The sequence below is a fragment of the Tyto alba genome, unplaced genomic scaffold, assembly GCF_018691265.1.
Source record: "Tyto alba isolate M040663 unplaced genomic scaffold, T.alba_DEE_v4.0 Super-Scaffold_41, whole genome shotgun sequence".
NCBI lineage: Eukaryota > Metazoa > Chordata > Aves > Strigiformes > Tytonidae > Tyto > Tyto alba.
In genome coordinates, this window is record NW_024881317.1 from 22795167 (window position 1) to 22810435 (window position 15269).

The window sequence follows — 15269 nt, forward strand, 5'->3', positions numbered from 1 at the left end:
GTAAACTGATACCTTTTGAGGCTCATTTAAAAAAAAAACAAATAAAGTTTGTCAAACCACACAGTAAGAATTCAAGAGAATGCATAAAGCACTACATAATTCAGTGGTTCCCCCACTGCATTACTTGGATCAGGTGCAGCGCTCAAAACATAGGCTTTATTGCATTAAGGAACAATCGTGAACATTGTTTTTTAATGCACATACTTACAGATTAGAAGATTCAATGAAAAAAAAAGTGAAATCTGTTTAATTTCAAAGGCTTTTTTTAAATACTGTAGAAGAAGTCCTTACAGACTTCTGCCCAAAACGTTAAGTTTCAGACAGCAAAGTCTGGGGAGTGACTGGTCAGATACCACCTTGGCTGCCAGGTACTCACCGAGTTTGGGTAGTTCAGATAGCAGATCTGACAAGGCATATCCTGGGCTGACGACCTGGTGTTCATCTGGCGCGTTCGAGACTTTTTACTTGGATTAATTACATGACACTCTGCAAAGAGCTTCTCCAAGTTGCCATCAAAGTACCTGTATAAACACACAGAGAATGAAAATTCACCTACCTGCCCTGTAAGTAATTTTTCAAATTTATTTGGGAGTTAAATGTACAAAGTTGGGTTAATATTTCAAAACCCACACACCCACTACTTTTAACATATTCTTCATTAATATAACACAGCCCCGACCAGAGGTGGATGTCAGACAACCACATCATTTCAGAGATTCTGGCTTGAATTGCACACTCCTGAAAATTCAGGTACCTTCGATTCTTCAGCTGCATTTCAAGTAATTCATGATTCTTCACAGCAACTGCTTTGCATTAAAACTCTAGGACTGGAAACTAGAGCAAGAACATCCTACTTCAGAGTTCAGGCATCAGGACATCTTCCTGAAGCACAGGTTTGATGCCCCCAAATTCAATTCCCTTTTCAGCTTAAGCCTTCTATTTTTTCCTAATATTCTAATCACTAAAACATGAAAGAGGAGGCAGGAAGCAGCAATCAGTCAGTTTGCAATTCAGCAGGTCCCTAGCTCCTGTACTCAGTCTACACTAAGTGTGCCCCAAAGAGGTCCTGACTTTAGTGTTAGCACTTCCTTCTCTGATCTAAGGAGAAATGCGTCAGCAGAGTCAGACACTTGGTTCAGCTGATCAAGCGCTGAGGCATGGTCACCGATCTCCAGTTAAGACAACTGCAGGACTGCCTTTCACACTTCAGTCATCTCCAGCATTTTGGAACAACTGCTGCTAGGTCTTGACTCTGATCTCCAGTTAGGCAAGGCTTCAGTTTCACACTGAATATCTTGTCCACGTCCATAGGCTGCACAGTCCATATTTTGGGCTAAAACCCTAGCCATTTAAGTAGCTTTTGTTTTCAGTGAACCTGAGATATTTTAACAACCTCCTAAGAAAATACAATTCCAGGTTTACAATGCTTCCAAATATTAAATATCTCATGGAAAGCAGGATGCAGAATTGGATGGCAGGGAGATGAAAGATCACTTTCTATTTCCTATTCCCTTACAGAAAAAAAATACTGGTTTGGTTTACAGGCTTACAGAAAGCTCTCCAACTTGGTGAGGAGGAACAGATTCAAAAGAATCATTAGTTGGTAGGTCAGCCTCTTCCCAGTATCAAGACATCACATACCCTTCTCCAGTCTGCAGCAGCTTCAAAGAACTAACCAAATCTGACAATTAACCAGCCAACCTTACCTGCACACGCACCCCCCCCATTCAAATCCAGTAAACAAGTCATTCCCCCCCATCATCATCAGTGAGTTAAATCCAAATAAGGATTTAACTTACCTAGGAAAACCTCCCCACATTTAACCATAGTGCAGTCACTCAGATACAAGACCAGCAAATTTACTCCCAGCAGACAACTGCCTCTGTAGCTAAGCACACAGGCAAGGCTGAAGTTAAAAGAATCTTTACGAGGCACATCTAAACCCATCACCAACCACACACACACAAAAAAAAAAATCTGCTTACTGCAAACGGATAGAAGGAAATCAAGACTTTCTGCTGAGGAAAGAAGTTACTAGCTATGTCACAAAAATGTGGGACTAGGCCTGGTATACAATATCTAAACAAAATGCCTCTGGCAAGATTATCTTATCCTGCAGTATTCCCCAAGTTCCAAATCCATAGCAGCTCTCGTGCACCACTACCCACCAACGAGACTTTACTTACAATAAAAAAGGGTTAATTTCACTGCTGGTTCATATACTTCTTGATGCAGTTCACATACTTTAAATCTTAATTTTCAAGACACTGAATTCTGAAGGTAGTGGTGAACTCTGGCATTGCAGCATACACAAGGCTTTGCCACTGTTCTTCAATGTTAGCTCAGGGATTTAACTCAGTCAAGTTTTGTTTGCCTTCAGGATTACTTATAGCTAGAAAATTTTTTGCAAGTTAATTCACTGCAGTCCCATTATAGGCAGTATTTGTTTACTGAAGAGTCATGGATAAATATTAACTCCACAAAAGGTTTCCAGCCTTCAAACTGTTTTTACATGCAGCATGATCTGCTTAGGGCATCCTCCATTTGAAGAGAGCAGACAAACACTTGGGTGTGATGTTTGCAAAGAGAATAGTTTTGAAGACAAACGCTGTGATGCAACTTTAATAGTGTCACATGTGGTCAGCTAAATGCTTATGGAAATACCAGAGATATTTGTAATGGTGGGCTCTTTAAGTGTGCATATCCACATCAGGAACGCGACTTTGCCACTTGCACCAGGCAATTCTATTTTTACAAAATCTCTGCAAAAGCTACTCTCCTGAGCCATGACACCCACTGCCTTATGCCAAGATATATAGACAGAAAGTTGCCAAGAACTGCTTTTCACCTGGAATTACCTATCCCCTCTAAGTACCAATGAGTAACTTATTCAGAAGAACCACTTCCTTCCCAATAACAGAGGGAAAATAAGTGATTTGACATAGCGTGTTTCTTGGGGCTAAAGGCTGGTGATAAAGGTAAAATGCATAGATTGAAGTCTTTAGCCAATTTAAGCATTTCCAAAGCACCGATGCACTGCAAAACATGAAGGTGCTTATATTTTGGTACAACAGCCACTGCCTGTATCAAGTCATGCCTGTATTAAGCACCTGGTCTCTCCTACACTTACACAGGAGAAGCAAACAAGGCAGCTGAGAGACTCTGTCAGGGCCATGCAAAGGAGGGAGGAAACATGAATCTAAGAAAAAGGCCTTTTTAACTCTGCTGCACTCTTAATTCTCACAATACTCACTCTGCCTTTTGGGATTACCACTTGTAAATGCCACTGGTGTTGAGGAGAAACAGGCTACTGGGTATTCCTCCTAGCCCATGCTGTTTTCTTTTAATGCATTTGCTTGCTTTGCTGTGCTGGGTGCACCAAGCAAGTAATTTCCACAACTATTTGCACGTATATGTCTCAGGCTCATAATCATGCTGTCACTGGGCAACAGGAAAATAAGAACTCTAGAAAATGCAGACAAAAACCTGCATCTCCCTGAAAATTCAGAGTTCCAATGGACACTCCAGAGTAAAGTCCAACAGCTCTCTAACTGCTCCACCACTCCTTATGCAAACACACAGAGGGCCCGGTCAGAAGCCTGTTCCAGTTCCTTCAATGGTTAGGGACAAATCTTAACTCCAATTACCATGCCTTTTTTTCACTTGTTCAAGCATCAGTACAGACCATCCGTTTAAGCAGATCTCCCTTTGCCCTTCCTGTGTTCTTCAGCCAAAGGATTCGCAGGCAGCAACTGTAACACTCTTTCCCAACAAAGCAGATAAGCTTCTCACAAGACATTTCTCCACTTCCCTGTCCCAGCAAACCTTCTCAACCACCGGTTTGCATTTCCATTCATCCTCCTTGGACCCAAGGAGGCCAGAAAATATGCAATCCCATTTAAGATTTCACCACAATCTCAGGCAATTTCATCTGTACTTCTCCTGCAGATATCTCACCTAATGCATACTAAACAATGTCTCCCTTTCCCCAGAGCTCCATGTTAGCAGCTCCATTTTAATCTCTACTAGAAACCCCATGTTCGTTTCCATCTGTGTTGATGAGACCTACAGTGACACTTTGTATCCCTTGCATTGCTAGGATCTTCCCAGCTGTCTTTTTTTTTTTTTCCTGTATAACACCTGGAACCTCCTCCTAACCCAATGCTTCCAAACAGATTTGTGCCAAGTCATTCATTAACACTAACAAACATTCATCCCCAAATTAGCTGATAATGGTCTTACTAACAGGTTCCATCTAATCTCCTACTACCCTCTTGAGCAAATTAACTCTATAAACACCATACCAATAGCTGAACCCAATGTATGTCCCTTATTTCACATAACACAGTTGCATGCCATCATCCCTGCTGTGAAATATGGGAGAAAAGTCCTTTAATTCCCTCCTCACTTCCTTCCTAATTCCAGGGGTTTTGATGTCTCAAGGTCTCGCTATTCAAAGGGTTGCTTTTTGGTAGCTCACTCCTCACTTCCGTCTTCAAGAGGAGCACAGCACCTTTTCAACCCCCTGCCCTCTTCTCCCTTTGCAGTGCAAATATTCAGTAACTCTAATGCTCCTGATACTTGAGAAATGTTATGGTCTAATTCAACTAACATCAGACTCTTTGCTCAATATAGCCGACTTCAACAAGTGGTTCTATTAGTTTTTCAGAATTAATTCTTTTAATCACAAAGTTGTTTTCTCTGCTACTTTAAAATGAATAGACACACCAGTGAATTGTTTTGAAGTTCTTCTATAATTTCTTCACTGTTTATCAAGTCCATAATAGTACCAAGTCTTTCTGGCAGAAGGATCAAGCTGTCAGCTTCATTTCCCCAAAATTTCCCCTGCTGTTGGTAACTGCCTAATCACAATTTTCTAGACATAATAAAATCCTATCCAAGGGAGTATCAAAGATAAAAAAAGTCTTGTCACTGGAAAAAAATGCTTTTAGTACACACTTTAGGATATTTACTTCAGTGAAAGAGCATTTGTGAATGTCAGAGACTCAGTGTGCTCACAGTAAAAGGTATCTTCATACCAAAATGCCTGCCATACACAATTTTTCACCTGTTCAGCCTCTGCTGAATAGTGTTAAGTACTTCTTTGCCCAAAGGAAAGCAGACAGCCAGGTACCTACAGAGAAGAGTCAGGCCTGAGTACAAGGGGAAGAGGCAATCTGGGCTAGTGGCCAAGCCACCAGGGCCATGCTGGCATCTGTCCTCTGCTCAGAGGGAACAGACGTGGCCACCAAGATAAGCACTGACGAGAGTCTGCAATTCCTCTGGCTGTACCTCCAGGGATTAAGTCAGGCCTTTGGTTACATGCTGAAACGCTTTTCCTAAAGAACAAAATAAAAAATGACCAGGGGAAGGCACAAAGTGGAACAGCTATATTTTAGTCTCTTCATCACGGGGAAGTTCATCCCCAAAACTCCCCTCAGGAGGGAAGAATGCTATCAGCCACAATAAAATTGGAGGGGAACCAAGATGAAGTTATAAGCTAAAGCACTTCCACTTATTTCTGGGGTTACCTGGTCAGGCTGCACCTGCTAGTCTCCCATCTCTTAATTAACTAAGCTTATGAGACAGAGGAAAACATAGTATTTAACATCTTTATTCTCCAAAATATGTGCAGCACATCAGAAGCTGAACTCGAGTACTTCCTCTGCTACCCACTTCCATCCTACAAACAAATCCACACCAAAACACCAATTTTGCTTTTGGATACTGTCAAATAATTAGCGCTTCACCAGTGGGATAGAGCAATTTTTCAATTGTGGCTATTACTTCATTGTAAGTGCAATAAATACCTGTAACATATCTGCCCTCATAATAACACCATGCAATTATTCCCATGACAAAGCTGGCACAGACAATAACAACCTGCTTATTAAAAATACTCATAACAATACGGAAAAGCGATGAAGAGGTTTTCACGTTTTAAAACACAGACATTTTCATCTCACGAGCTCAGACCTCACCACACTCACCACTTTATAAAAAAGCCACTTTATTTATCTGCTTTACTCCAGGCAAAGTTTGATAAGGCTGCCTGTTACATCATGCTGACTCATGATGAGCTAAGGCAAAACAGACACTGGCTAGGTATGGTAAATATACACCATTAAGCAACTGACTTCAAGCTCTGACTTGGTGTGAAATCAAGCCCCCAAAATTGCACCCAAACATTACATCTTAGCAAGCATTAAACCCACCCAGACTACAGGCAACAACAGGAATTTCCTGGGAAGTCTTCCTAATGGTTATCAGGAGTAAAAGAGGCCAAATTTATACCAGTACACTGTTTAACGTAAGAGCCCCCCGGGGGAAAAAAAAAAAAAATTTACATCTCCAACAGTGTTGCAGAACATGGATTCACTTGGTGTTTAAGCTCTTTTACTTGGCTTTACTTGGGTCAGGCTCAGCCTGGGTTTAGCTGGCAGTGCAACGGGTGCACACTGACAGGCAAGTTACACTATTAGCAAGCTGGAGATTTCAGACACAAGACTTCTTTTTGGGTCAGACACTGAAGACACAGTGAATGGATAGTGTTAGTTTCAATGTAAAAATGTAAATGTAAATTTTGGGGGTTTTTTTCCTTAAAAAAACAAAGTAGTGTTTAATTTTTTTTTTTTTCCCCAATTAGAGCATGCCTCTCCACAAATGCTTGCCAGCGTTTTTCAGCTCGTTAATACTAACACGACACTGCAATAAGACTTGCTGGACATACACAAAGCCAAGTCAGTCTCAAAAGTGATCTCTGTTTCAGGAGAATAACCAAGTCTAACTTTGGGCTTAATCAGCTTGTCATGTTGTGATGTGCAGCTAGCTCATGGCATCATTTCCAGCTCCATCACTATTTCAACCTGATTGTTTTGCATCCTGGCTACTGAAGTGACCACCTGCCTCCCACCCTTGCCTGCACCAATTGCAAAATCTTCTTAACACTACGAGCCAGCTCCGAGCCTCTTGCCCAGGCTCCTGCTCCCTGCTCTAACACAGCTGAGTGTCAGTGGAGGGCTGAAAAGGGCTTCGTGGGAGCTGGCCCGGTGAGGAAGAGACAGAAAGCAGTATCAGCTGCTTAAGAGAAAATATATTAGTGTTTTTCTAATACAACAGGCCACTGATCAACAGCAAAACTGTGACTAGTGTGCAACAGGTCTGCATAAGCAAGGGTCACGTATTACATTACTCACAGAGGTAATCCTATAGAATTAAGATAAGTATTTTAATGAATATGTACCAAGAGTAAATGTTTACCTGTGGACTTTGAAAATATTTACATGTGAAGTGATTTGACGGGAAACTGTAAAAGCCTTAATAATAATACCTCACGTAAAAGTGGCCAACACTTCCCTTTGAAAAAACCCACTGCCTCTTTTTTTTCTTAAATTGGTGGCAGCCTTAAACCAGCTTTCAGCGAGAAGGGAAAAAATCCTATTGAATAAAGGGATGACATTCCAGTACACTTAGAGGTATCTCAAAGTGAGATGGAGGTCACCAGGGAGAGTGAACTTTAGCCTGGCCAAATGAACCAGTACAAGAAACTCGAATACAAAGAAGTGACACACACACATTATAGAAGAGGAACTAAATCAGAATGCTTAACAGTTGTGGTCAGATTTAAATAGCCTCAATGTGATAGATATTAGTAACACAAAGATTTCATACTTCCAACATTAACTAAAAGATGTCAGTCCCAGAAAAATAAAGCAAAGTCTAGAAAGCTTTAGAAAATACAATCACTTCAGGGGAAAAAAAAAAAAAAAATCTAGGCCAAACAAAACATAAGAGGTACCTGAGCACTATTGGTAAATGAAAGTGTAACACAAAAGGGGCTAAAGGTGTCCTAAATCCATTAAACCAGGATAGCAGAAATATTTAAACTCCAAAACTATCTATTAGCAGACTGAAAATCTGTTGCTCTTCCACACTTGGACTCTGCGTGGAAGAGTATCAAACTTGATTGGCTCAGCACAGAGCACCTACGGGCTGTGAAGTGGCATTTACCAATTCAACAGTACTACCAACAATTGTTCCTGGTTTTTGCAGACTGCAAAGCATCCTACCTTCTCATACTCTGATCATGAGGCAAAGGAAATGGTAATTGAAAGTCAAACAAACAATCTTACCAAGCACTTGGTTCTTCTACCCTCACCCCACACACGCTCATTTCTGTCTCTTAACACTTGCTAAATCCAGTAAAGACCCTAACAACCAGTAAGTCCCTGTATTGCCTTTACTGCTCCTTCTGGTTCAGACTAATTCTCTGCCAGCTTCTGCAAGTAAATTGCATTCTCCAGCTCCCTCACACTCTCAACAGCAACACTGGCATTGAAAAAGAACAAGTGCATTAGCACTGTAGCTGGATTTGGCCCCTCCTGTATAATAACAAACTATAAGAAGTACCTTTACCAGCAACATTCCCCAAGAGCTGGGAATAAAAGATGAGAAATAACCATAAAATGCTCTGCTCTGAGGGGGAGGGAGAAGCAAAATTCAAGCCATTATTTACACACACACTGAAGAAAATCTAGAGCTGCAAAGATGAAGACAACACAGATGCACTTTACCAGTAGCCTTTATCAGTCAAGAACAGTTTAGTCTCAGCAAGATTAACAAATAAACACGTCAGAAATATGCATGCTAGCATAACATGCAAGAGCAACTAAACCCAAGCAGTCTAAACCCAACTGCACAATAACAGGAACCTGTTCCTGCTTGCTTTTTCCAGAGCCTGTGAAAATGCTGTGCCTGTATGTGTTCAAACTGGAAAGCATCCTTTCCTCCAAGGGGCAACTAACTTCCAAAACTCCTCTGAAGTCTAATAGATATTAATAATATTAAACCAAGTAGTCATTCTTAGCTGGTAAATGCTGCTATAGGGGGAACATTTAGAGCTTACACAAGATTCTCCCGCCACATACTGTGCATTCATCCATTCTCACATTAATCCGGTAATAAACTTTCTTTGCAGGTCTGAAGCGGAATGTGGCTGCATGCTAAGATGGCTGCTTACCTCTCCATCAGCTTCTCTTTATCCCAGTTGAAATGGCTAAGCAGTATTCGAGTGATAGTCGCTGGATTCTAGAGAAAGAAAAGAAAAAATAATTGAGTAACAGCTTGATCCAGTTGGTATACGGTTATGAGAACACCAAGGAGAGTTTTGAACAAGCAAATGGAGAAATCAGTGTGTCTGATAACATAATCTGTGCAGACAATACATGTTAAATAACTTATATTGGAAAACAGTTTGACTTGGCAGAAAAATTAAAAAAAAAAAGCAAAACAAAACAACCTCTGTAAAGCAAAAAGGCTATATAAAATGAGAATACGATTGAAGGCTTAAGGAACAGGTTAGTTACTGCTACCACAACAGATGCCCACGTGCCAACATCTCCATGTCCAGCATGCTTACACAACGTAATCGTGGGATGTTCATGAGGTGCAGGAAGCGCTAATTGCCATCCACCCTACTCACTTTTTACATAGAGCTCTACACTACTTGCATAACAAGAATATTCCTTGTTTGTTCCAGCCCTGACCTCCAAAACATTGGGCTGAAAACTCTCCCAGAAAGTAATGGGCTGCCAGTGTCAGACGACAAAGCCCTCTGAAGTCTCCACATGTTCCCACAGCACCCCAAGATGCAGAAAATACTGTGCAGTTATAAAACTAAGAAGAGAAATACAGCCTAGAAAGGTCAGAAATATGACCAGAAATAAAAGCTGATTTTCACTTGTACACAGGTTTTTCTTCCAATTTAACCTGTATCATCAGCCAAGCTCTGGTCATGAGAAACAACAACTCATATGCCTTCTGTTACACCCCAGAACCATGTTTTAGCTCCCTAAATCCAAGCCACCTCGGCTCAGTTTGAGGACCATTTACATGCAACAGAGGCAGCAGCGAGTGTCCAGAGAGCCGCTAAGTGTATTTTGCCATTTGACACCAAAATGGAAGCTTGCCTTAGGGCAAATTTTCAATGGACACTCTGAAGCTGTTGAAAAGTAGGACATAACCGAAGCAATGTGATTTTCTGAGCCCGCAGGCTATAGATACAACTTGAAGCTGCCAAAAGCCAGTGCTGCCACCCAAAGCAGTGATCCCACCCCATCCTCACCCTCAGCTGCACGCTCGCATGTCCTGTGCTCACCAGTCCATGCCAGTACAGCCATCTCATGCTGCAACAATGCAGATTACTGGCTCGGAAATGGGTATTTTTTTTCTTCTTTTCCTTTAAGTTGTTTTTTCACTGAATCAGTTCCCCAATCTGTCTGATTGCCTGGCCACACAAACAGCTGCATTAGCACAAGGAAGAGGGCAGGAGGGGACAAGCAGGACAGCATCTTTCAGCAGCAACACCAACAAAACATTCACTGAAATAAAGCCCTAGGGTCAAAATCTAAGCACAAAGAACTAGTCTTGTGCTTTATACTATAAAAAGTGACACTCCTCTCCCTCTGCAGTGCGTTCTTACTCTTATTAATGCCAGCACAGCTTGTTTAAAGCCAAATTAAGAAATTTTTCCCCACTTAAAAAGCCCATGCGAACAAAAGCAGCTTTAGAAAGGTTAGACCAGATCCTTGATCCAGTCCATGTGGAGCCCCGTAAACAGCTGGGATGGCAAATCTGCTACACAGTACGGGGCAGAAAAACCAGAAACCAGTATTGCCAAACGCTCTGTATTGTGAAAACATGGCCCCAGCCCCTCTTTGAAGAAGTCTCCCAGGCGATATGGATCCAAGCTCCCAACTGTAACAACACAATGAGGTGCTTGGCTGACAACCACCCGCGCCTGGCCGTGACCAAAGAGCCAGGCAGCACCCCGACCTCCAGCACGCCAGCAGCGCTGGGGTAACAGCGCTGCAGCTGCCTGCCACAGGGGCGATCCCACTTTGGGGCAGATTTACCCATTCCTTTGTGTCAAAGTAGTGACAGTGCAGCTTGGGGAAAAGCTGGACTAGCTCGCTGCTCTGATGGGGCTATTTCCCCCCCCTCTCTTTTTAGCTCTCAGCCAAAGCAGCAAGTTGATACAACTTGCTGTGCAAAAGCAGTACAGATACACTGAGTATATACCCTGAGGTAAGGGTAAGAGGCTCTTCAGGCAACAGGATGGTCTTTGCATGGTTTGTTATCTCCTACAGAGCTGCATCCTCGCCTTTTGCCCTGGCAGTGGGGCCAACAAGTGCTCTGCCTGGTCAACATTGTTCAAGCTGCTGCAGCCACATGGGAATCATGCTAAACCACCATGGAACCGCATTTAAAGAAAAGAAGGAGGGGGGGGGGGAAAAAAATCATGACAAAGCTTTCCAATAGCACCAATCTCTGACCCAGCCCAGCACACAGCAGCACAGAGCCTGTGCCAGCACTGCAGACAGAGGGGAGCAGCTGAACTGTGTCAAGTCAGTCCTGCGACCAAGAAGCTGTATGGGAATTTAAGGGTCTCCCTTCACCAGGGAGAACTGCAGCCTCTTCCAAGGCTTGAGTTTTTGATCTTTCTGGGTTACTTTGTATTTGGGACTCCACAACATCTTTGACTGTAACACTATCTATATTATGTAGCAGTACCTAAAGGAGCTCTTATCAGATCACTTAAACAGGCTTCCTAGAGCAAATTAATGAAAGGTGAAAATATACTCTAGTAAACAAACTGATCTTATCTCTAGATTATCTTGGTTATGATACCAGCTTCTATAGTCAGTACAACTTCTATTTTAAAAAAAAAATTTCTATGGTCTAGGACAAGTCTTGCCTCAAACTGGGAAATCTGCTAAACATACCAGGCAGATAGCAGGTATAGGTTTCTCTATGTAACGCTTCCAGCACACTCAATCTATAAAGCACATAACTTGAGCCCCTCAGCCCTGCCACGCTCTAGATTTACAAGTGAGTTTCAGACAGTAAAGCATGCAGCTTCTCAAATACAAGGATTCTTCACTTAGCCCAGAGATCAGCCAGATGTACAAAGAAATAGCATTTTCTCTTTTTCCTCAAGCAACAGCATTAAGAGAGCTTTAAGACAGTCCGAAGTCTTGTCCTACCTTCTGCTGTGGCAGCCCACTCGGCCACTGTATTAAGGGTTCTGGGAATACCTATTAATCACTTAATAAGCTAAAGAGACAACTAAGGTAGTGGTCTCTGGCTGACTTTTCTTTTTAAAGATGACAGGTTCCCCCTGCACTGAAGGATAAGCTACGCCATATTAATAAGGAACTAAAGCGGTCCGCAGTGATTATCAAGTGCGACACGGCAAATCCAGCAAATACTGCTCATTAAAGGACGAGCGTCTCGTTTCATTTGTGGCTTTTCCACTTGCCCAGAGAAGTGCCACCGCGGCTTTCCAAAGCAAGTTTCCCCAGATCACAACTCCCAAGTATCCCAGCATCACAAAAAGAAAGTTGTTTTCCCACTGTGACAGCAGCGTATGAAGCAGCACATTATTTCGGATTATACTCCAGAGACCAGCACTGTCAGCTTAATGTATTATAACACAACCATGGTGTGAGGGGTAGCTTTTACTAGCTTGTTGGGCTTTAGCTTCCTCCAGCTACAGCAGTATTTGTTCATCATGTTAACTTAAAAAAAAGGAAACACCAGCAGCATGACAAGCTCCTACCAGAAATAGCTGGGCTGCCTACTTTCTCTGCTTGACACATCCAAGATCTAATATTAAAAACTTAACTAGTTGTTCTATTGATACAGAAGGCAGGATTAAGACTACTGTGTCCTTGCTTATATGCAGTGGGGACAGCAACACAACCTGAGCCAGCATTACACAGGGAGGACTGAAGACAGGGAAGGAGGCAGCGCTAAGAGGCTTGGTTTGCATAATGTAAACCACAGTTAAATACAAATGCAAAAACCTCTGGCATTAAGGGCTGTTCTAATTTAAGGCAAGGCACACCAACAAGGTACAGAGTAACAGCTGCTCTGCATTAATTGCTTGCATGCACACACTTACCTCACCATTACCTGGGAGCAGCTTTGGAGGAATAAATCACAGCATCTATCACAATGAGACACTGCTGCAGAGCAGCTATGTGCTGTAACTCAGTCATACCGGGTTAAAACGACACCAAAATAATTTAATGTTTCAACCCGTTTTGACACTAGCTCAGCTCCAGCCCTCTATCAACCCTGGCACTGCTGTACGAGCCCTCAGCAGTCACTCTGGACACTCACTCCGACCAGCACTATGAAAATTAACAGAATATTTAAACGACACTAGATTACACAGCACTGGCATATTACAGTTTCTGCTCTGAAACTGGATGGGCTTCTCATTTGGCACACAGGATTACCCCTCTATGACTTACGCCACAAAGATTAGTTATGAACAGGCTACAGTGCTGCTCAGATGGGGGATTACTACTCAGGCTTGAAGCTGCAGCAGAGAGAAGTGTGCTTTTACAAAGGGTATTTTCTGTTTACAATGAAAAATGTTAAGAAGTAAAGCAACCAAAAACAGTCAGCAAGCATGGGAAAAGCAAACACATTTAAACACTCCGTTTTCCTCCAAACGTGGTTTGATGAAAGCTGAAACAGCAGATCTTATTTACAACAGCCACCTATTAAATTTTACATGTTGAAGCTGAGGAAGATTGCCTAGAGCTCAGGGCAGCGAGCCTGTTGATATCCAGATAGGAATGAAACCCGAGGAAAGCAGCCATTTTGTTGAAATTCTCAGGGCACTTTAAAAGACTCCCTGTCACAACTATCTCACTGACAAAACATTAATAATAAAGCTCTGCCCAGAGAGAAAGTTAGTCCTTCAGCAGTGATTTTGATTTTTTTTTTTTTTTTTAATATTAGGCTAACAAAGCAGTCAAGTCCCAAAAGTGCTCCAAACAGATCCTACCTCACCACTGGTTTTCACTGGAGGTATCTACATTTACTGTCATTATCTCTGTTGCCACATTCGGGCACACCAATGCAAGTGGGAGATACAGGGATGGGAAACCCTGCAAAGGTCTGGACTTCTCCAAAGCAGCATTATTAATTGAAGTAAAACTCCTTAATTTAATAGAATTTAATTGAACTGGAAGCCGGGTCTCTAATATCTGAATTTATTTCTTTTTCCTGTCAAAATAAGAAAGTATGAACTGGAAGGAGGAATCTGGACGCACTTAAAAGTATAGATGAATTATACATTAAGAATTATTAGGACATTAGCTTAAATCAGAATTTCCAAGCAGCATAATTTACTGAATGACAGTTTGGAGAACTTGATCCATTCATGTTTTCATCCATCAAGACAAGCTGCACAGCTACTTCTTGCAGTTATTACCAAGAAAAGCATATTTCAGAGTTCAGCTTCTCATCACATGCTAGGAGTAAGCTCCTGTTTCAATTGCAGCATTCACTGCAGATAAAAAACATTTAAGAACACCTTAAGCTCGCTTCTCCAGCAAAATCCTTTCCTACCTCTTGAGACATGGTGTTGATAAATTCTTCATTTTGTTTCTTTCCATTTCATGGCTCGTTTTGTTTTCTAAGCATGGCAGCTTTCACATTTCAACAGTATTCATTCCAACTGCAGCATCTATACCCCAATAGCAGAGGCTTTCCCAGACTCAGTACAAGAATACAAGTTTGATACCACTTCCAGTTTGCTTTTCTACACAATTGCTTCTGTACTCGTGAACCAAAGCAGACACTCCAGAAACACTGGCTTTGCCCAAGCCTCAGACATCTGTAAATGGGTCAAACCTCAGCAACATCCACAGCTATATTCTACAGACGCCTAAGTGACACAAGACCATACTGAAACTCCCCAGCAGAAGGAAACCAACTGGTTTCACATCAGTTGATATGGAGTAAGAGTTTTGCTTGGTGGTGACATACCTCACACACTGGTGGAGGAGCAAAGGGCTGTCAAAAGAACGGCTCGGGAACTAACGCCTGACTGAAACCAAGCAGCACAAACAGCTGCTCCAGTAAAGTGGCATCTAGGGACCTCATGTCACACCACCACTGCAAAAATTTAATCAGCCAAAAACCCAGCCTTTGCCAATAGTAGAGCACCAAGTAGAAATTCCAGCTGCCCTAATGAGCATGTGCAGGATCCAACAGCATCTCCAAAACTTGTCACCATACACACCACGCCATGCAAAGAAGCATTAAGAAAATAACCAGCATGTCACTTCTTATGTTAAAAGGTAGAATAAGAGCAACATCACCATGAGAAAGTGTAAAAGTTTACTTAATAAATTAAGAGACTTTTCACTTGCCTCAGCTGTAGCTCTTACTGACAGTCTGGAGACCAG

General features: G+C 42.0%; 1 protein-coding gene across 2 annotated transcripts in view; it reads right to left on the minus strand.

The window, feature by feature from the left end:
* ARIH1 (ariadne RBR E3 ubiquitin protein ligase 1) overlaps positions 1 to 15269 on the minus strand; it is a 65541-nt gene that overhangs the window by 27503 nt on the left and 22769 nt on the right. For both annotated transcript variants that reach the window (XM_032990382.2, XM_042803847.1), the window contains exons 2-3: positions 9020 to 9087; positions 377 to 521 (exon numbers count right to left, since the gene is read on the minus strand). In XM_032990382.2, coding sequence (XP_032846273.2) covers positions 377 to 521; positions 9020 to 9087 — 213 coding nt within the window. The remainder of the gene's footprint in view (positions 1 to 376; positions 522 to 9019; positions 9088 to 15269) is intronic.